Source organism: Acanthaster planci, linkage group LG11 (genome assembly GCF_054643075.1).
Source record: "Acanthaster planci isolate LZ-2023a linkage group LG11, COTS_SCS, whole genome shotgun sequence".
Lineage (NCBI taxonomy): Eukaryota > Metazoa > Echinodermata > Asteroidea > Valvatida > Acanthasteridae > Acanthaster > Acanthaster planci.
This window is the reverse complement of record NC_141787.1, coordinates 7,976,332-7,999,928: the sequence shown is the minus strand read 5'-3', so window position 1 is coordinate 7,999,928 and position 23,597 is coordinate 7,976,332. Positions and strand designations below refer to the sequence as shown.

General features: G+C 42.3%; 2 protein-coding genes across 3 annotated transcripts; one reads left to right on the top strand and one right to left on the bottom strand.

The window, feature by feature from the left end:
* Positions 1–479: 479 nt before the first annotated feature.
* Positions 480–15,517, top strand: LOC110986897 (folylpolyglutamate synthase, mitochondrial-like). Its single transcript, XM_022249182.2, has 12 exons — positions 480–906; positions 3,873–3,998; positions 4,203–4,321; positions 4,581–4,773; positions 10,706–10,767; positions 11,384–11,486; positions 11,836–11,913; positions 12,070–12,238; positions 12,428–12,538; positions 12,856–13,082; positions 13,631–13,700; positions 13,829–15,517. Exons 1-12 carry the CDS (start codon positions 745–747, stop codon positions 14,272–14,274), a joined length of 1,866 nt encoding a protein of 621 aa, XP_022104874.2. The 5' UTR covers positions 480–744; the 3' UTR covers positions 14,275–15,517.
* Positions 15,518–16,879: 1,362 nt separating this feature from the next.
* LOC147797368 (transmembrane protein 141-like) lies at positions 16,880–23,201 on the bottom strand. 2 transcript variants are annotated; one of them, XM_087142995.1, is made up of 4 exons: positions 22,958–23,201; positions 20,137–20,203; positions 19,255–19,341; positions 16,880–18,806 (listed from the first exon to the last, which is right to left on the bottom strand). In XM_087142995.1, the coding sequence occupies exons 1-4, from the start codon at positions 23,009–23,011 to the stop codon at positions 18,610–18,612; spliced, it is 405 nt and encodes a 134-aa protein (XP_086999121.1). In that variant the 5' UTR covers positions 23,012–23,201; the 3' UTR covers positions 16,880–18,609. The 2 variants fall into 2 exon arrangements, with proteins under 2 accessions (XP_086999121.1, XP_086999122.1); XM_087142996.1 differs by lacking the exon at positions 22,958–23,201 and adding an exon at positions 22,598–22,922.
* Positions 23,202–23,597: the final 396 nt, after the last annotated feature.

The window sequence follows — 23,597 nt, the reverse complement described above, 5'->3', positions numbered from 1 at the left end:
GTTACAGCTATTTTTGCAGTGAAACTGGGTGGGTGACACGTGTCTTTCAGAGCGGCAGTCTTAAGGCCCCATTTTCTTGAGGGGAACCAGTTTACAGTTGAGACTGGCCAATCACCAGAAATTGAATTTTCTATGGCGGGTGTCCCCTCTTGCCCGTTCAATACGCCGCTGTATTTCAGTGCCCAAAGTTACCACAATAAGGAATAGTTTGCATAAAAATAGTTTGGGGTGATACGAGATCATACGGGGCGATCAACTTAAACCCGCCTTTGGCTGGCCACTCAGACTTTCTCAGAGCAAGCCCCCCCCCCCTTTTTGTTGCCCTTTTTCAGCTTGGGATAGGAATTAAACGCGTTGGCGGGTTATTTGAACGGTCATTAAAAAGAAATGCCTAGGTACAGATACTGCACCCCTGGGGGCCTTGTGCTTTTCGTGCTACGCGTCATCTGAACGGCCCTCTCTCACAGAGAGCTCTGCCCGTGAGGTCATAGCCACCGTCTACAGCGCCTGCTGCGTCACATGTACCTGCAATAGCCAAACACTGTGCCCAGCACCTGAGCTCACGTGTCGTTCGGGGGCGATTGGGCCATTACCTGCAACCATGGAGCTAGGCAAGGAAGTCCTGATGCAGTTGATGGACAGGCGAACAATAAACAAACGCACAAATAAAGGCTTCTGACCTATGTGTATGTGTACGCTGAATCGGTGAACCCGACGGCACCGTAACTGTGAACCCGCCGAAGCATGCGACACTGGGTTGAGCTTTTCCAAAATCGGTGGCAATTTGTCCGTGGCATCACAATGGAAGATGGAGTTGGCTGCAATCGTCTTTCCGGTACTCCTCCCAGGACCAGGGCGTTTGGTGTACAGAGTGAGCTAAGGAAGAGTGTCGAGGGAAATTACAAGGTTGGCCAATAAAACCGTAGGCCTTATAGACTAGCGCGTATGCGATGCGTGCAGAGCTAGAGTGGCCGGCATAATTTAGGCCGGCATGGCGTGGCCGGCCATGAAGAGTGTATGGACCGTTGCAGGTATGCAGAACGTGAAAAGCCACGGTGGATTTGTGTACGCGTATAGGCCTACACGTCAACGCGATCACTCCTGCAATTATTTTTTTATCCATAGAGACAGGGCACACAGATCCTGTTATTTTTAAAGGCAGGTTTGCCCTTTGTAGGAATGCAGTGTAAGCTTACATCTAACAAGACTTTCTTTTTTTTAACTGTGTTGTATTTATATTACTTTAATGTGTTCAAACTGCGCACAAGTGCATGTTGGGGGTGTGATCATGCTAGGTACATTATTGATGATTGATATTTATTTGTAGATATTTATTAGGTCTCGTCGATCTGTGATGAGCACGCATGGGCACCAATAAACCCGGGCACATAGCAAGCAAATTGAGAAGTCAATAAGGACACGGTGATTGCTTTTCAGTCCAACCTGCGAATGACCCCCCCCCGCTTCCCCGCGCCCGTATATATCTGAACTACTACTAGGAAGCCGCGGCAGACTCGACCTGCCGAACCAAGAACTCTGACGAAATTTCTTAAGGGTTTCTTCCTCCATGGTTGGACCCAGTTTCTGTCAGCTTTGAAGGCTCTTTATGTGCTCTGTTCTTCACGGTTCCACACTTACTGCCGCGGCACTTGTGTAATCTAAAACTACGATATTGATGTCTTAATGTATAGAATTATGGATGATAATGAATATGCTGTAGGCTCGAGATCTGACCGGCCGAGGAGCTGGCCGTTTGTATAGATCACAGACATACAGAACATGTATAAACACGTAAACGGGCAGCTCCTATTCAAAACAACGGGGGTACCGTAGCCGAGACGGCACCCGACTAAATCAAAAAGCTTTGGCAAATTCACCCCTCAGTATAGGGAATTTACACACAGATGAAGAATTCAAGCCAAAAAATTCTGAAGCCATTTTTATATTAATGAAAAAATCCTGTTTACTTAATCTGGCCCATGCAGATTTGAAAAAGTGCGGTTACAACATTTTAACTGAAGAGATAGCAGTACAAGAGTACAAAAGGGAGCGTGTTTTCAGAGCCTAAACGGGAAACAACATGCATTCCCAGCGCGTCACTCGCAATTCTCAGTGAACGCGCTGACATTCTTCGTTTCGCCCATTGCTTGCCCAGGCTTTTTTGAAGTCACGGTTTTACGCGCAAGACTGGTGGTCTATGTGTTTATATATCTGTGGGATAGACTAATGGGCGTTTCACAATAGTGCGCCTCCAAGAATTTGAAACATCAATCACAACCGAATGCTCGTTTGGAAGGGTCGACCGATTTCGCACGTTGTGATAGGCCAACGCATCGAAAACTCTTGGAGGCGCACTATTGTGAATCGCCCGTATTCAGCGACCAGAAAAGACCGATCCATTGAGCCCTGTCCCATAGAGTACCGAAGTGAATACGTCACGCGCACAATTAGTGTGTAAAAGGCATTAGTGCGTGAACCAAAACGCGCGCGTACTCCATTCGTTTGCACTGCACTTTCTGGTTCACAGTGACGTCACACTCTGGTTACTTGTCCATCATGACTGTGTGAAAAAAATCCAACATGCGTGCACGCGCGTATGATACGCGCGGCTGGAACACATACTGGGTGCGTTCGATTAGCTTACACGTATAGATCAAACTTACACGAGAGCGTTCGTTTAGCCATCACGTGATCTTCGTTCGTGCTCTGGTGTCAGCTGCCACTACCCCGGCTGGCGAGCGGGTCTCTGGAGGCTGTGCGAGTGTAATGACATCACGGATGGACTGTTCGAGAATGAGCATGATGGAACGTCGCGGGGACTTGACTTTTTTTCCCAGAATGCCTTGGCGAATAGACTGAAGCGTTTGATTAGCCTCATTTTGAGGCTTCCCTTGCATTGAAACACTGGTGTATTTAGGGAAGCTAATCGAACGCACCCATAGTGTGGCTTTGGAAAAGAGCACTAGCTATAGCGCCCGCGTGCGCAGTGGGCGGGGCTTTAGGTTGGATTGGTCCATTAGATGCCAGTAGGGTCTACTATGAGGGGCCATCCTGTTGGCTCGTATGCCATGTACGGGTTCGCGCCTGTGAGGTTCTCTTTCAACAATAATTTGCTGTGGCTGGCCAAGATGCGCACGCGGAAGTTCAGGATGCGTGTGTGAGTGTGATGTCACCATATCTGTGGGTACCACCGTACTGACTGCGTCTCCTTTAACAAGTCAGCGGTTTACTGTGATAACAGCAAACAGACTCAAGCAATGTTTGCTATAACCATGAGCCTTTTTTACCTTCCGCTAGGGCGTAACTTACATGGGTCAAAAGGAATTTACTTTAATCGACCAACACACGTACGTTAAAAAAATCCATTAGGGCCTACCTGTACATGGAGACCGAAACAAATTGATCCAGAGCTGAACTTAGGAAAATGAAGGACATTACATGTATGCTTTTGGTCGACCTCATCCGTTTAGCGTCTATACTTTTATTGCCAAACAGAAGTAATGTACTACGTGATGGGTTTTAACCACAACTAAATTTCCCAAGCAAAAGTATAAACTTATGTGTAGGCCTATAGGTTAGAAAAAAGCCCAAGTCGGCCACGTTGGAAAATGAATCTAATGATGCAGTGTGGCTGTTTGAAGCGAAAACAAATTAAAGAGTCTTAGTGTTTCGCAAGAGCAGGAAAGTTTAAAGTTGAGTACATGTACATAGACGTTTCTCCGAAGTACATTCTAACTTTACCGTTCTGCTTTTGCTTTTGGAACAACGAACTTCTCTCATTGCAAACAAATTACCATATTTTTCTTTAGCTGAAATACAAGTAAGGCATTTCAACATTTTATCGTAATTTTTTGTGTCTTGTTTTTTTATAGGAAGCAGTGAAGAAATTGAACAGCCTACAGAGCAATCCATCCGCCTTAGCAAAGGCCAGAAATAATGAAACGATTGAAGGAAACGCCAAAAAGATGGAGGAATTTATCCAAAGGGCTGGTATGAAGGTATGATGGATGGGTCTGTCGCGCAATGGGCTAATGTGTGGACGCGTGGATAACATTAATGAAACCCCGCACACAGTAATTAATCGGAATTTTGTTGTCACACCATTGAAAATTCAAATTCCTCTACCGTAAATGTTTTATTGTCAGGAAGGTACATTGTCAATTGGTTTCGAATAAGACATTTTTTTTCTTTTTCTCTGAAAGGTTGAGCAGCTGGATGACCTGTCCATTATCCATGTTAGTGGTACCAAGGGGAAGGGGTCAGTTTGCGCTCTCTGCGAGAGCATGCTGAGGGCTAGCGGCTTCAAGACGGGCTTCTTCAGGTATCAGAGGCACTTTTCTTACATTTTGGATATCTTGGTGTTTCTGGAAACTTAAAAGGTAGATTTAAAGACACCCTAGAGGTTTTCTGCGTGGGAGATAATTCTATACTGATTTTAAAGACAGTTCTACATGAAACGTCGCGTTCAATTATTGTGCTAGTTACCCCATGTGGGAGCCTGAGTTGTGCAAACACATTAAGCCAGCTGATTTGTGAGTTTGGATAGAGGTAATTTTTGAGAAAGATTGCTTTATGTACAGTTCACCTCACCTGGTGGAGGTTCGGGAACGATTCCGTATCAATGGCAAACCTTTGCCCAAGGAGGCCTTCACCGAGTACTTCACCACCATCTTTGACCGCTTGGAGGAGACTAAGACATCCCACGGTGCTGAGATGCCGGCTTACTTCTGGTTTCTCACCGTCCTAGCCTTTCATGTTTTCCTCGAGGAAAAGGTACACTGAGTTCTGCAAACCAATTTTGTCATGTTGAGAGGGGTTGAAGCTTAAAGATCTAGGTCTTGCAGTTTTCTCTGGTATTTGGGGAATGTTACATAATGTTTGGAGAGGATAAACGGAGTTTTGTGGCCAGCGAATATGTTTTAAACCTCTGCGGCTCTGCGGGTAACTTTGCCAGGTTTTCAAAGTTAAGTCTCTCGCTGCCCAGGATCTAGTTATACAGTTATTGTTCTTCAACTTTGAGGGGGCATGAAGTCCCTAATGTAATGAGGGCTTGGGGTAATAACGTTCTCGACTCTGCATCTTGACCGATTGTCTACGTAGGCTTACGTGTGATTCTAAGTATGCGGAATGACCAGACGATGGCCCCAACAGTCCTGAATCCTCCAATTTTTTATATGGCTTTACAGTTACCCTATAGGGAGTTAAGGTTAATGGGGAAAACACTTCATAAATACAGGTACGAATTAAATCGGGCCATCACCTGGCAGGACCGACCCTGCTCAATTTATTCATGTACGAATGGTGAAGCCCGTCTATCCAGTCGATATTACGTAATTTTGACGGGCTCTCGACCTATCAGAAGGCCGGATTTGGCCCTACGTGATCCTCACTAACAAAAAATGTGGAGACACTATATTCCATTTTACACGGGGGTGTAAGGTAATTTTGGTGGGTATCAAGAAACGTACAATTTTTATGTATGTTTCTGTGTATTACGGTGAGCGGAACCATCTGTACAGAAAGAACATATCAATTGTATTTACGATTGTACGTAGGCCTGTATTCATAAATAAAGTACATCTTCCCCAACCCTAAACTCTAAGGTGTATGTAAAATCATATTGAAATTAATGGGTTGATCACTGTCAAGGCGACAACAAACAGCAAAAATAACCAGAGCCAAAAGAATCAAGAAAATAATTCATAAATAAAATTAGGAAATGCGGAACTATGTGTACAAAACTTCAGTACAGAGAAAGGAAGTCTGCGCGGAAATCCACTTTATAGATAATACCTGCATGAGTCCTTGCGTGCCTTTAAAATAGCCTTTGTCCGCGTACACAACTCCAACGAGGAGTGGAAGGGAAGTCAGTTGAAAACCAAACGACAGAATTTTTTGGCAAACTTTAGTCGCTTATACATAGTATAAACACAATGAGAGTGGTGTATTCCCGCTTGAGTAAACACAATACAATCATGTAACTTTCATCATCTGTCTCTTTTTCTTAAAAAGGGGCTCAGGGATTACGGTCCGGAACAAAATGCAATTAAAATGTTTACCGGATCTATGAATTGCACGTATTGTACTGTTGAACACTGTGTGTGGCGGCAACACATGAACAGCTATGCGATCTGGTTTGAAATGCGCTTCAAGCACGCAATGCAGTGTTTTAGACACACTCGCTGTGCCCCCAGCGAATTTTACTAATTAAATTGTACCTAACAAATGAAAATAAGATTATACGTGCTGAATACATATACTAGACTCAACATCCAGTGACAAAACAGCCTGACGTCTGCGTGAAACTGGCAAATCCATAGACTATATAATATGAACGTGAGAAAAGGGTGAGCATCGTTTACATTGGAGTCACTTCGAATCCTGACAACAACATGGTCTAGTTCAGTATCCATAAGAAACGGTGTCATAATTCTCCAGAGGCACTCGTTTGGTGTAGACCACTTCATAAAATTTCTTTTCCTCTTTGGTCTCAATATTCATGGTTTTCCTATTTCTCGATAGTTTGTACGGATCCGTCACATGCAATTTACCTGGACTCTCTCTGCGCACCATTTGAGTCGTATAGCGTCAAAATCAACAAGAGACTGGTTCCTATAATTCAGAGTAATACCTCGGACCTTGCAGTGAGTCAGGAAACCGCCTTTGTCTGGTTTTGATAACTTAAAAGCACAATTCTTTGGTCCACCCGACACAAACGAAACAATGTAGTTGTCAGATTCTAACTCACTGGTCATCTCTCCCAGAAAATCGGCAATCTTGGGCTCCCATTCACCCTTCCGGCTGACATAAATCAGACTCGGTATCTTAGTGGAGAACCCTACGATTAAGTCCACCTAAGAGTTCGTACAATTTAGGTCGAGCTTGGCATATTGTATATGCGGCCAGGATCACATTGGTCCTTCCAGACTGTTCCACAAACTCCTCTGTGTGTTGCCATTGCACCTCAACTATCTCACGGTCGTTGACAAAATTAGTGCTCTGAACGTCGATGTCATCGCGCGTCATCATGTCGAAGTGTTCGGCTGGGTCCTTCAAGTACGAAGTCTTCGTCATGTTGGGTTGCTGTCCACACTTTCCCCCAAAACTAAAAAGAGATGAAGAGAAAACAATTTGTGTAGGCCCTACGTATTCATGACTTCAAAACGATTACAAAACAACACAAACATTATCGGATGTTCCCACAGTTCTTTTTAAGCATCAGCTTGGCTGTGGTTCTCAGTCCCAGGTTCTTGTTGATCTTGTCCCATTCAAGCTGAATCCCTTCTTTTTCCAAGTATCGCCTAATGTGTTGGTGAGTTTGCTGGGCTGTCTGACAACATGAAGGCCAATTGCTTGCTTCCTGTTTCATTTCGAGGAAAGCATTAAGGTAGTCGGCTAAGAGACCACCCTCCTTCGTGTCTGGGTCGTAGACAGGCCACTTCGTCAAAGTGCTAGACTTCATAGATGTGTAAGAGCTTGTACCCTTTTCCCAATGCCTTCGGCAGCTCCAGTGTAACCCACGTGCCAATCAGGGAGCGCTGTGTTGAGAGGGAGACTGTTGTAGGGTTTCGGCACACTTTGCGCATAAGGGAAACATCAAGCCACCAGATGCTTTGTTCGGAATAACAGGGTGATACAAGCCTCTCGGTGGAAGTACCTTGCACTTAATGAGACCCTCGTATTCGCTGACATCGCCAAAGGTTTCGGTAATGATGCTGGGATGGCTGACGGGGTGCTGTCCGTACTTGCTGACGTACGGATACAAGGGAGTGAAGTCAACGTGCTTGGTCTTCTCACCGGGCCCTGCTACCTAATGCAATCGAGTAGCATTTACCTCAGGAGAAAGCATCTCGAGGCACGAGCGGCGTTACAGTCTCCAATGAGGAAACGAACACCTGCATGTCGGGGTTTTGCTTAAGCTCGGCGTCGAACTCACACTCCCATTTCACGATGTGGTTGCATCCACACCTCGTGATGTATTGGCGTTTGTCTGTGTTTTGTTGGTATATTTCCTCCATGGCGAGTCTGTTCAGGGATGTTTGGTATCCCGAGCCAGGCAAGTATCACCATGATGGAGACAACTGTGAAACTCCAACATGGTTTTCATTCTGTTCGACTCGTAGTAGCCGTCGGCCTTGTACCTACCGATCTGTTGTCGCCGCCGTTGGCCACCTGTTTGATGTAGTGGCCAGTCTTGTGGGCCGTCCATTTGAGCCACTGGAGTGCCTTGACTGACTGACGGTCGTTAGAAGGATATCCTCGAGGATGAATGATAGCAAACGTGTCTAGAGCCAAATACTTAGTGCGTACACCAAATTACAGGTAGACGCAATCGTAATACAGTGATGAAACGGGTCTATTCCAGGGCCCGAATCGTCAGAAGTCATGTCCATGAAAAGAGATCTGAAGCTTAGACAACATTATGAAGAATGTGCATGGACGTCAGAACGGCAGTATTTGACAGTTTCTTTCTGGAAGTCAAAGGGGTCATTCTGGCGCTCTTGATACCATTAAACAAACGTTTTTCTGTCTGCTGGCTTCATAGAATCGACATTGTCATACATGTAGTTCATTTCGGGCAGGTGAGACAAGACAGCATTCTGATTGGTCCAAGTATTAAACAGATGGGGAGAGTAGCCTTTCGCCATTTCCTTCTGGCTGAGAGCACTTTGAAGTTTAGAGAGGGCCAACGGAAGGAAGTTGATTGAGTTCATGAACTTCGTATCGGTAGCGGGTGTTGTGATGCTGATTCCCTCGTCACCGTTAAGAATAACATCGGATAGGACAGCATTGTTGTACAATACCGCAAGATTAAATAGGCGTTGTACCCCTGAAAGTCACCTGCATTCTCTTCTCTGAAATTCCTGCATTGTGTTGAGCCCAGCAAAAACTCGCTCTCGCTGTCCATATTGTGGACGCGTTTTCAACTGTTCCTCGCTTAGGCATTTGTGGCATATACTTTGTGTGCGATGCAGAGATGTGGTTTGTGAATGGCCATTTCTCGCACGCATTTGAAATCGAAGAAGATACAACTTTTGGTGTCGCCATCGTCTCCAATATCATGGGCACCATGTTCAGTAGAATGGGCCTCTCCATCCTCCAATTCGTCAGCCGTAAGGCTGCAGTCGTCGGGTTTCTCTTTATTTTCCTCTGTCGGTTGCATATAGCACAGGTGATCGGGAAGAACGAACTCTCTGAACACGTTGCAGTACCTTCCGCCACATCTGAGGTCTTTGCCTCTGAGATGTCTTCGGCTGACAAACTGACCGCAATACCGATATCTGAAGTGAGACTTGCACTCTGACGCGGCGCGAGTGTTTTGCATCAGGTGATTTTTGAAGCACAAGCTGCTTCTGAAATGCCTGTTGCAGTCTAGGCAATACACCAGTTCCCCTTCTTCACAGTCGGGCTGGAAGCAGAATTTATGACAACTTTGATATCTGTGGTCTTCTGGGTGATAATGACCTTTTGGACATCTGACGCAGCCTACTTGTGTTAAGGAACGCTGGCATGCTGGTGATGACGTCATAGTGTCCATCATGGTGATAGATGTAAATCTGTTGATCGGATGGGGGCCTCTGTAGATAACAGCATTCGCATAGTCTTTGGATGCCACAATGGCCTCATTATTGCTGATAACGCATTGAAACTGTTCAATCAGTACTTACCTCTTGAACTCAGATCTGCATTTCTCCTTGTATACACCTCCTCTAGGCATTTGCTTCATTATTATTCATAAAAACACGAGTAAATGCTTCAAAAATGTTAGTAAAAGCAAATGCTACTTTTTGTTCAAACGACCCATCATTTCCTTCCCCTCTTTGCTGGAGTCACGTACGCGTACAAAAGGCTATTGTAAATAAAAACACGAGTAAATGCTTCAAAAATGTTAGTAAAAGCAAATGCTACTTTTTGTTCAAACGACCCATCATTTCCTTCCCCTCTTTGCTGGAGTCACGTACGCGTACAAAAGGCTATTATAATGGAACGAAAGGACAAACAACTCACGTGGGTATTATCTATGAAGGGGGATTTCCGCGCAGACTTCTCTCTCTGTACTGAATTTTTGTACACATATAATTCGGTATTTCCTAATTTTATTTATTCTTGATTCCTTTGGCTCTGGTTATTTTTGTTGTTTGTTTTCGCCTTGACAGTGATCAGCCCTCTGATTTCAATATGATTTTACATACACCTTAGTGGTTAGGGTTGGGGAAGATGTACGTTACTTTTTAATACAGGCCTACTTACAATCGTAAATACAGTTAAATTAAGTGGGAAAAATTGAAAGAACCTGTACCCATAATATGTTCAGATGTACAGATGATTTCGCTCACCGTAATACACAGAAGCATTAGTAAAATGGTTCGTTCCTCAACCCCCCCCCGAACTTACCTTACACCCCCTTGTAAAATTGAATATAGTGTATCCACATTTTATGTTAATGGGGGTCACGTGAGGCCGAATCTGGTCTTCTGATTGGTTGAGAGTCCGTCAAAATTAGTAATATGGACCAGATAGACGGGCTTCACTACTTGTCTTGCTCTCCAAAAGCAGGCCTAAACTACTCAACGTTTGAATAACAGAGGGCCAAATGGTTTCAACGCCAGGCCAGTCTCTGCCTCAAAGAAGGCATCATCTTTTGAAATATTGGCCAGCGGCCGTTGCAAAGAATTTTCTTACATTTGTACAGTTTCCACTTTAGGTTGATGTCGCTGTTGTTGAAGTTGGTATCGGTGGATTCTTTGACTGCACAAATGTTATTAGGTAATGTAGAAAGAGCAATTTTGTATTTCAACTGTATATTAAGTCTATCAAAAGTCAGTCGTGAAGCCCATATCTTGTTCAAGTCAGCATTCTTCGTCTTTGCAGTAAAAAATGAAACTATATTTCAAACTTAAGTCAAAGATTCTGTCAAAAATTATTCAGACATGTGTGGGTTAGAATTGTGCAGCCTACCTTATATTTTCCAAAAGGAACTTTATATTCATTGTCATTATTACTTTCTTTGATTTTGAAGTGTTGAAGGAGGAATGCTTACAAAACCACATGATTTATTACTGAACCGTGACTCTGAAAATGTAGTAATATATGCGTATATATAAATGCGGGGTTTTAAGATAGATGATTCTGTTTTAAGATGTGTATGATCCATTGATATCGTTGTGAAGATAGCATTCCAATACTTTTTCTGATAAGAACTTTTCAGAGTTAAAAAATAAAACCTTGAAATTGAAAAAAAAAGTTAAGAAACCTTATCGACAAGATGATGTGTATACTACACTACAGATTGATATTCGGTTAAAGCAATGTAGCTAGAGTATTCCTTGTAATCCTGATGAATGTCATTTAAAGTTATTGTAAAATTGCATCCTTACTGTAGGAAACCAGTTGCAGTTGGTATAGCACTGCTAGATTTCGATCACGTAAAGAGACTAGGAGATACAATTGAAAAGATAGCTTGGCACAAAGCAGGTATTTCTAAGGTAAGATTTTAGAATTTGATTTGGTCTCATTGAACCAACCAGTTTAAGTATATTGACATCTGTATGTTGCATTGATCTCGTTGCATGTTTCTCAAATTATAGAGGTCCTGGCCTTTCCGTGCGAAAAGACCACTGGCACATTTAAAAACACTTTGGAAAATTTGTCCGATTACTTTCCCAGGTGGATAAGTAACGTTTCACAGTCAAATGTGTGACTTTATAGTGGCTTTTGAATTTGGAAACAGTGAACTACAGTACTTAACATCCGTTTATACTGCTTACAGTTTTAAAAGATTGTTCATATTGGAAGTTTAACTTGAGATTTGTTTAATTTTCTTGCATTACGCAGCCCAGTCGACCAGTTTTCACCGTGCCTCAGCCAATGGGAGCTATGAAGGTTGTCATGGAAACAGTGATAGAATGTGGGGTAAGTCTGAAATTCAGCAACCTTTTGACCACTGACAAATTTCTTTTCACTGTTCCTTGTTTTAGGTTACACTACCTGAACGTTTCTTGTTATGAAATGCAACAAAATTAATGCAGAATGCGCACTGGTTGGCGTGCGTTTTTTTTCTCCCCATAGGCATCATCCATAGAGTGCGCCCCCAACATCGAGAGCTATGACTTCAGTGGCGTTCCGCTCAGACTTGGCTTGACTGGAAAGCATCAACACACAAATGCATCGCTGGCCTTGCAGCTATGCAAAACCTGGATAGAGAACTATCGCAAGGAAACTAGAAATAAACACAAAAGTATGGGCCATGTATGTTTGATCATCCCTCTAAAGTGTCCCAAGAGGCGTAAGCCCTTAGGTCGATTTCGTTTTTGTTGAGGTTTCATAAGTATTGAGTTTTACAGCTGAGGTCGAGTTTGTTAAACGAAAGTCGGAACTGTTCCTTTCAATAATTTCTGATTCAGTGGAGTAGTCTGTACATTTTCAGATGCATCCGACTTCCAACTTGTAAACGATTCCAAATGGGCCGTGTCTTCAGCAGCTGATGTTGGCATGGCAACTGCTAAGCCTTTTGTTGTGCCTCGGTACTTCATGAAAGGTAAAAAGAAATGACATCTCAGTGCCAGATCGGTCACGGTTGCGATGTAGGCTTAAATTGTATGTTCTACCACAGATCAATTTACTTCTTATCAAGTCACTTAGGCAATACTGTGACATTAACTAATTTATTTGCCAATAAAAATGGAATATGTTGTTTGCTATTGATTCCAAAGAATGCCCAAAAGACGGTTTCTTTTCTCTGTAAGCGTTGCGCCTGCTGTGTCAGGCACAGTTAAACCCATTAAGTCACACGTAAGCCCTACGTAATCCATGTCCTTGTAATTTAATAGTTGATTTTCAATTCGTCTGTTTCAGGCTTGGAAGAGTGTTACTGGCCGGGTCGTAATCAGAGAATCAAACACGAGAACGTAACCTGCTATATTGACGGTTCCCACACACCACAGAGTATCCAGGCATGTCGCAACTGGTTTATGGAAGCGGCCGAAGAGGAACACTGTATGCTTGATAGGCCAATCAAACGCATCCTGATATTCAACACTCGGTCACAACGCAACGAGTACAATTTACTTAGGCCACTAATAGTACGTGTTGGTTGTCTGGTTTTTCACTTGATTGGTAATTTCTTAGCTTTGAAGCAAATTATCAACACCTGGATTCAACTCGTGCATTCAGTCTCATTTTGGGCTGCGCGTGATCGAAGGAGGGGCTTTTCCTTCTCCAACTGCAAGACGCACTCTGGACGTTCACGGGTTCCCTACAGCTAATTCCACACAAAAACAAAGGGTCGTTGTGTTACGGCGCACATGATATACCAATTACACACGAGTAAAGGGCAGTGACCTTTACACCATCTCAACGCCTTTTTGCAGGCTGATGAAGCAAAATTTGAACTATTTGCGCATTGAACTGCGTAGGAAAATGTGCGGACAGCCAGATGGAGCAGTATGCAGATGAAAGTACAGTAGCAGACAGCATGTACTTGACTGTATTGGACTGATATCGGATAACATTTTTATCTAGTCCGGTGACCTTACCAAGAGGCAGTCAGTGAGCAAGATTGAACTGAAAGTGCTTGGGAAAAGCGTGCAGTTCTAAAAGTCGAGGTTTTCTGTTTTTTTTTCTTTTCAAGGGCTGCCGTTTCGATGGTGCTGCGTTTTGCCCAAATATCACTGGAGACGCTGCCTCAGGAAAGTCTGCTGGTATGTACAAGACCTACATCATTTACTACTGAATGTGCAATTCACTTTCTAATGTCCAATTTCTGTCTGAACATTTCATTTAATACTTCCATACATAGCCTAGAAATGTTTAATAATTAAACTTTCAGATCTGACAGACGTATCAGTCAGCACAGACGAGCAGTTGGTTCGTTGCCAGCGCTACCGGGCTGCCTTCGAAAAACTGACCGACAAAGAGGCTCAGGCTGGCCTCTCGCTGACCGCTCAAAACGAGTCGGTCGACTCGCCTAATTGCCTGTGGGAGGATCGCAAGATGACCGCTAAAGAGTCAAGCGTTGCCGACGTCAAAGAAACATACGCCGGGCACTTCCAGCGGACAGTGACGGAGGTACTGCCCACCATGTCAGATGCTCTCAGGTGGGCGTCAGCGTGGGCTGATCAAGAGAAAGACGCGGTGGAACCCACGGGAGATGAGCCGACACGTACACCACGACAAAAGCCACACATCCAGGTGCTGATTACAGGAACCATGCATTTGGCCGGGGTGGCAATTGAAGCTATAGATCCCGAATTGATCTACAGACCAGGAAGCTAGGAGTGAACGACTGATGTCGTACTTTTCACCCTTTTGTTATTCAGAGTGACCTCAAAAGAATTATAATTGGGGAAATGAATTCGTAATCTTCTCTGAACAGTCCTCACATTGAATGGAATTAGGTGTGTTGTTGTTAGCGAATATAATGCATTTGGTAAACCTGGGCGTGTTCTGCAGCGCAAAATTAAAATTTGTCATTCCTGCGGCATACGGCTACAAGCGTTGGATTGTCAACTTCAGTCTTTCCGCTTCCTAAATATATCTTTTCCTCGCTGTTATCCCGTGCTCATGCAGCGTAACGGAGGAATCCAATTGAGGACAAAACGTGTGGAAACATTCACGTCAAACGTTTGTGTCAATACGGAGGAGTGATTGTCGACTTAAAACACTTTTGTCAGTGGGGTGACGTTTTCAGTGTGTTCGCTGCCCCCACCACTATTTACTGCTGTGAGCAGTTCATGCTGGTGAGAAATAGCGTGCCTTCCAAAGAGTTTCTGCAGCTACCTACACTGTAAAAGGGTTGGTCAATTTTGGGTTGATATTTTGCCCAATGTTGGTAAAAATATCAACTTAGCAACCTTTGGGCAAATTCTTCCCAATATTTGGTCAATGTTTGACCAACAGTGACGGAAAATTGACCAACAATGTGGTAGTCTTAACCAAGGTTGGGCAAATAACAAATGCCCAACACTGTTTTGCCCAACGTTTTTTTACAGTGTATAGCTCACCACTAATGTGATATGCTCCGGGGAACGAGGGGGTGGTGCACTTTTATAGCGTGTTTTAGATGTCACACACGTTGTGACTATTGCCATGGCGTTGAGTCGATTACTCATTTCAGCGACATCGAGTTTGTGTATTTGATGGACTCAAGTCGTTCTCACCTCTCAGGTCATAGAATTTGGTATTCTGAAAAGATGCCTCATTGCTTGAGTTATTTAAATTGTATTAGTGGGCTAGAGTAACATTTAAAACACGGGTTTGTATGCACATGTATATTCTGTGTACCTTAAAGTTTTTGCAGTAAATACATTGCAATTAAATTTCTCCACTTTGTATTTAGTCACCGTGTTAGAACGAAATTATTATTTATTGTTGCAATTAAATGTTTTCAATGAATGTACGTGTGTGAAAACGTTTTGGTGAATCTGCTACATATGCCATCACTTATCTTCCCCTTTTTAGTGGAAGTTAATAAAATCAGTTCCCTCGGCTTTGCCTAAGGAACTACATGTATTTTCAACTATGACTATGTCAGTTGGAATCAACTGTCTGGGCTCACTTGAATTAAACAATATTATATTATCATCAATTCACGTCTTACATATTAAGGCGCCTATTTGACATCCATTTTCTTTTCCTGCATCGCTCAGTGCAAGACGTTGACCCCAAAATGTCTCTGAAACTGTTCTTCAGAGAGGAGGAAATTTTGTGCGGACGTGTGTGAGTCCACACAACGCCATCGTACCCTACACTATTATGTGGACTTCTTTGTGCAGAGGTCCACACCATGTAGGTTATGCCACGTCTGCACACACGTTGGTCATTGTTTGATTGGAACCGCACGAATTTGCAGACATCTAGGGGGAGGGATGTGCTGGGTAACGATACTCTAGGGTGTGCATAGGGATTGGGCATGTAAGGGGTAACCCCTCCGCCTCATATCTTGCTGGGTATAGATTGACCAGCCAATATTTTCAACACTCCTCCGTAAATTTGTCAGACCGCGCAACCTGATTCTTTTTTTATCAGAGTGGATTTTTCAGAAGAGAACAGGAAAGTTTGTATATAAATAAATACTCAAGGAAACAAGATCACACTTAGTTTTCATGTTTAACACTGAAAGCCGATGGTTATCTTTGGCATAATGCCTACTCAGTTACATGTATATCAAAGTATATTTCCAAGGAAAGAAAAGCAAAAAACAACTGAAATAATTTACAGGGAAACGAAAGTAATTTTGTTTTCATGTAAAACGGCTTGTAGTTTCACACATTCCTAATTTTGTTAGCCTTTCAATTCAAATGGGAAGATTTAAAGACAAAAACAAAGAACACAAAAAATATGCAGTGCGCTAGTTTCAATCGAGTTCAACTTGAGCTGGCCTTACACAAATCTGCGTCATTATAAAAAGGGATTTCAACGAACCGATTGCATCCGCTAAATCACCTGACCAATTGTGGGTATCAACCCCGTTGCAACGTGTTCCGAGTGTGGTTTACAAACAATACAGGCACGTTACGGCATAGTACCCAGCACATTAGTAGTCCGAGTACGGTACTTACCATTGACTTTATTTTTGGTAAATGATATTTATGATAAAACACTGCTCTGGGTGGACGCCGTATTTGTTGACATTTAAAGGCATTTATGGCGAGAGACAGATGCACAGCGCCTTTTCAAACAAGCCAGTGAGCACTTGAAGTCCAAATAGATTGTCTGCACCAAAAAGTCAAAAGTCGCTAAAATTGAACCTAGGCCTGCAACTGGTGAAAGTAAAACAGGATGACTGAAACGCGCACTCCCTGAACGAAAACGAAAGCAACAGTTGTAATGAAGACACCCCTGTATGACCAAGATTGAAAAGCTTGAATGAATTTGAATGCACGTTGATGACAATGAACACATTTAATGAATGTACATCACATTAAAGAAAGTACAGTAACACGTACATGGATACAACAAACATGGAAGACAACACAAACGAAAAAAAATACGAAGACCAGATGTTGTGGAAGATGCTTGCAAATACATACATGTAGGCCTTCAAATACAGTGAGAGTTATTGTTCCAAAATTGTCCGTTTGTCCAGGGATTTGGCTAAATGGTGTTATGAAGCCATCATTTCTCAGCACTGCAAAATCGTGGCAGAACGTAACACAGGTTTTACACAAAAAAAGCACGTTGAAAGTTGGTCACCACGCACATAGTGGCCTATATACATGTAAATATACGTAGACAGGAAACACAAAAAGAAAGTCAACACTTCTAACTGTTTGCGTTTAATCGCAGTTTTTCCTTGTCAACCCTTCAACTTCCCCAAGCCTATCGTTTTCAATCAGTGCTTATATTTTGCCTCGTAATTTTTCCTTGCCTTCAGAATTTTTTGAAAGAAAATTTACACAGAATTGTAATTCACACACAGGCGTATTTAAATCAGATGAACTAGGAAAGTGTCTGTACTGTACTACATATAATGTACATGTACTTACACGTACCTTGCAGTCTGCAGATATCGTCTTGGTATTTTATCAGAGTCAAGGTAATATTGGTGGGGTAAATTCATGTGTACTTGCGCAAAACTTTGACCAAAAAATGTGTTTTGGAAGACCAACGGAGCTCACCGAGGAGGAAGTGGTGTACTTTTTAGGTTCAGCGCAGAATTTTCTTCCATAATTTGTCAAAAGAACACATGTACGCCCACCCATGTACACGACACACGGATATCCGCTCATGCATTGGTACATGTACTAATGCGGATTCGTGGTGCTTCATGCGAAATGTTAACCCTGCCAACGTCATCTCCATCAAAATAATCAGATCAATTACGATAACAACACTGTGTTAATATACTGGACACTGAAGTTTGTTCTGTTTTTACAGTATCTTTTTCATGCTTCAATGCAACAATTCTCCATTAGGAATAAACTTTGTCTTTTAAAAAGCTGAGCAATCACAGTTTTGTTATGTTGTTTTTAATTCACTATCGTCCAGATTTAATAGAATATTTTACTTATGGCTTGTCATGATTCCTAGAAGGAATCATGACAAGCCTTCATTCCTTCTAGGAATCTTGGAAATGCAGACGAAGTGTTGCTCTGAAGTCTGCCAAAACTTGGAAGTCCAGAGAGAAATTCTAGGTTTCAAAGGTCGTAATGGGAACACAACGTGATGATGTCACGAAGACAGCAGATTCAAACGGGGACGACATGTAACATGTACAAACCTAGTCTGAGTGGGATTCCATCCAGGGCGACAGGTGAAACGCGAGGAAAGTACCACTAGCGCCAATATTCGTTTTCTGCTAAGTATGTCACTGGCATACTCTTCCATGTGATATTTTGCTGCTGTTTTCAACGGTCCATAAATCGGCACCTAGCTGCGAACCCTTTTGACATCAAAGATGTCATTAGCCAAAATGCAGCTGACAAAGACGTTGCTATTTCCTGGTTTTCCACCGCGAATACAGCTTTAAAACAAGTTCCAATGTCTTCTCCATTACACTGTACTGATTCCTGTTAATACAAGAAATATATATTGCATTTAAAAATATTCTTTTTTAAATATAGGATGTTTAAGACCTCCGGAAGAGACTTCAAAATTTGGTTCACAGTTTCATCCCATTTGATCGCCATATTTTGTTGTCTTGAAACTATCCTTAACTGGTTCTGGAGTTGGAACAGTGGTTTGTACGTAAACACTTCCTGGTTTAGCATCTGCTGGAACATTGTGCTGGGCTGTGTGAACCCACATTCTCTGGCACTGCTTACTGGCAATCGATGCAACAGCGTATGATGTAATGATTGCACCTCCTGCACGTGGAAACACAATGTATATATATATATATATTGCTGTTGTGCATGTGGATGCAATCTGAACAGGTTGAGTGTGAGGCACTGGCAAAATTACAGTTGGCTGACACCACTGCTTAAACTTAAAGGAACTGTACTCCGGCCGTTTCACAAAAGTGTGCCTCCAAGAGTTTGCAACGCGTTGGCCAATCACAATGCGTGAAAGGGTCGACAGATTTTGCGCAATGTAACTGGCCAACGGGTTACAAACTCTTGGAGGCACCTTATTGTGAATCGCCTGTATTGAAACTTTGCCAGTATTTTGTTAAATATGCTTATCCCATCTGTAGGTTGAGCCCGACAGTGCTCGTGGTTTTGATGACCACCACTCGGTTTTGTTTCGTTTTGTCAGCTTCAGCTGGATCACGATCCACCTATTTCAACAGCTTTGGCATTACATGCTACAAACCTGCAACAAAGACCACATTGTACACAGCTGGGATAGTGGGATATCGGCGCTTGATGACATGACTTGCCGTCAGTCCAGCTACACCACCTGTGTATGGTAATCAATGGAAATATAATTGAAAGATTAATCAAATGACAAAAATCTACATTAAATATACAATTATAGAAATGAACATTTACACTGGTTTACTCTGGTGGTCACAGAATGACGTTATGGCAAAAAACCTATTAGCCCTTGAAATCAGAGCAAGTAAGAGCTTATCTTCTCCTGAATACTATAAAAAAAACACATTTTGGGTTATACATTTGAACAGAGAAACATAAACTCAGCAGTGCGCTTGTGACTTACGCCACTTCATCAGCAAACTCACGTATCCTGAAAAGCGGGGACAATTGTTTAGGTTTAAAAAGTGAACTTTTCCATACACTTAACTCCATAAGACTTCAGTTTTCATACATTTAACATGTTTAAGGAGGAGTATCAAGATGAACCACAAATGAGTTGAAGAAAAATTCCCTGCATGGACACTCGGAACATTGGAAATTGCCTGTGCTTTTTTGGACAAGCTGGGAACTGCACTGTTGTTGCGAGGCCATTCAATTCAGGGAAGACACTGCTCTGTGTATATTCTTTTCTTTTCAACTTGCGAACCTAAACATGACTCACTGGAAACACTTCCAAGAATGGCTCCGTTGGTGGCTTGTATTTACATGACAATGGAACACCAAAGAACAAGAAATTGAGGACAGCAACTTACACGTACTAAACATCCAAAATATCTGCCTCCACTTTGCACTTTGGACCCTTCATTTACAGAATAACATCAAAAAGCAATACAATTTGACCGAGAAAGAACTACATGTACATTAGTGGAAACTTTACCTGCAAAGAAAGCAAAGATTCCTTTGATGAATGCCCTGGACTGACACTGTCCATACTGGTAAATTCCCTGATTGAAAAAAAAAAAGAAAAGAAAAAGATATCAATGGATTTCGGTGACAGACGCATCACTGTATAGTGCTGATGACAATTTTGAACAAAATGTTGAGTACTTTGGAGCAATGTGTACTGCATCACATGCACGCATGTCGGACATCCAAATATGTCTCACAGTCATCCATGGGCAAACACATTTTGACTGCAATGCCAAAACAATTACTTAGGCCAAACACACAAACAGCTGTGTCTCCAGTTACCTGACCCAACCTAGAAAATCACGCAGAACCTACATCTTTTTATTTGACGAATCAATAAAATATCAAAATTGATGGTGCTTTGCCCCGAGCCTAATTTTGTGTACATCGTCCTCTACATCGTATTGTTTTAGGTTTTTTTGCATGAGACGGACGGCTCTTTTGTGTTTGTATTTCAATTACATGTACCAGCTGCTTTACTACTCAATCACAGTGCTGATATGTAATGTTGACGTGCACATGTACAGTAAATGTATTTATCTGATACTGATTTAGTACCTGTTCCAAATATATCACCCTCCTCCCCCCCAAAAAAAAAATACAGACCACTATCTGACACAGTTTTTGGGGCTAAAAAACTTTGCGTGAAAATTTTTTTTACCGAACTAACCACCCTAATTCATTTTTCAGTGTAATAGGAAACACAACAGATTTTTTGTTTGGCCTTAGTCATCTATAGACCTATTTCATCTACATGTATAGGCCTAATTCATCTACAGGCCTATTTCATCTATGGGCCTATTTCATCTATGGGTCTATTTCATCTATAGGCCTATTTCATCTATGGGTCTATTTCATCTATGGGTCTTTTTCATCCATAGGCCTATTTCATCGATAGGCCTATTTCATCCATACAGTAGGCCTATTTCATCTACATGTATAGGCATATTCAATCTATTGGCCTATTTCATCTATGGGTCTATTTCATCTATGGGTCTATTTCATCTATAGGCCTATTTCATCTACAGGCCTATTTCATCTATGGGTCTATTTCATCAATAGGCCTATTTCATCTATAGGCCTATTTCATCTATGGGTCTATTTCATCCATAGGCCTATTTCATCTATAGGCCTTTTTCATCTATGGGCCTATTTCATCTATGGGTCTATTTCATCTATGGGTCTATTTCATCTATAGGCCTATTTCATCTATGGGTCTATTTCATCAATAGGCCTATTTCATCTATGGGTCTATTTCATCCATAGGCCTATTTCATCAATAGGCCTATTTCATCTATGGGCCTATTTCATCTATGGGTCTATTTCATCTACATGTATGGGTCTATTTCATCTATAGGCCTATTTCATCTATAGGCCTATTTCATCTATGGGTCTATTTCATCAATAGGCCTATTTCATCTATAGGCCTATTTCATCTATGGGTCTATTTCATCCATAGGCCTATTTCATCTATAGGGCTATTTCATCTATAGGCCTACATGTATTTCATCTATGGGTCTTTTTCATCCATAGGCCTATTTCATCGATAGGCCTATTTCATCCATACAGTAGGCCTATTTCATCTACATGTATAGGCATATTCAATCTATTGGCCTACTTCATCTATGGGCCTATTTCATCTATGGGCCTATTTGATATGAATTCCTTATATTATCAGGCTGCCATGGTAGTCAGTCCATTGCCATAACTGCCATTTGTAATACCGGCATACAAATTCTTACTGCGTACATGTAATTCAAAGTTGCTCGAATAATTCAAGTTCTTAAGGATACTCATGATGATATGAAAAATTACAAATCAAGATGTCACGATCAACAAGTGTTAGCATCCTTGCTCTATACACGCAGTATTATATTAGTTAGGGCCCTAATGCTAATAACATGAAGTCATATGCTCGAGCAAACTTCAGACCGCCATAGATATCACGGCTGCATCATATCGCCAATAGAGGGCCTCCGTGGAGTGCCCTGCCTGAGGACATATTTTGTTATTTTTAATGACAATGTCAATGAATGCACAAACATGACGAAAGGTTTACTCCAGCCTGTCCTAGAGAAAAAAGGAAATGCCCTCCACCGTGACGTCATACATGTCATATGCGCCCCCTTTATCGATTCTTTAACCATCGTGGATTGATGATCACATCACGACCAGGAAACATGTATGTACATGTATGTTGTGGGCGTCGGCTACCTCCAAAACTGGGGTCCGACGGGGTAGGCGCTGGCTAGCCCCACTAGTGTGGCACGGACTCTCACTCCCGCTCCATCCTTAGCCACACATCCGTATACGCAATTTGTGTGTCGGCGCATCCTCTTATAATCGTAGGCGCAATTTTTTTTTGCACACAGAGATGATCCTTAGCCTCTCCGCTTGCTTAGCGCCATTTATTGAATGATTTCACTCACGTTGTTCTGGTATTTTCCAGTCTTTTTGCCTTCACCCATTCAATCTCACGGGCTCACTCTCACAGTCGCCATCTTTAAAATAAGGTCGTTGAACATTATATCACTTGACCCCTCATCGTCTCGACGGTTGTTCCATGTCAAGACATATCTAAACTGCTGCCCAAGTTTTGGAAGAGTCCATTGGTACATATAGTATCTTATCGCTCAGTCCGTGTACGCAAATTGCGTATACGGACATGACGGATGTGGGGCTAAGGATGGAGCGGGAGTGAGAGTCAGTGCCTCAGTCATGACGGCAGCGGGGTTAGGCGCCGGCGGGCTTTTTACTTAATAACACTACGCCTGTTATGCCCGTCTTACCGGATATTTCCCAGCTGTTTCTTCATCCAGATCAGATATTCCGACCAAAACCATGATGTCAATAACTGAGAGCACTACCAAGATATTCGACAAGGCAGTTTACATAACTACACGTACTACGCATTCAACCTCAACTCATATCCGAAGCACTTGGCTGTGGCTTGAATTTCTCAGGACATATCCTAAACGTTTAATTCCAAGCCACAGCCAAGTGAAAACAGACGGTTAGTAAGTTTCCTAGGTTCGGTGTTGTGTAAACTACATGAAAATCGTCTAGGTACTGCGTATGAGGCGACTAAATTCAGAGCGCCACCATTCGTTGCATCGCTGCGCAAAAAACCAAAACAGAACGAGCAGACCATCATTTGGTGCGGATAAGACCTTCCTCCGAGTCCGTGGTACATGGAATAAATAATAATGACGTGGTGTCATTATTTTGTCAATCATTCTATGTCGAAAATTCTTTTGTAGGCTCATCTGAAATTTATTCAGGACAGCAAGTTTTTGAAACTCGATGAGAGTCCTTTACAGTTTTTCAACTATCGGTTTTTGAGTTGTGGACAACAAATCAAATCAAAAAAATGAAATTATGCTTTTGTTCTGCGGTTTAATAGATCCAAAATTAAATTCCACGTACAAG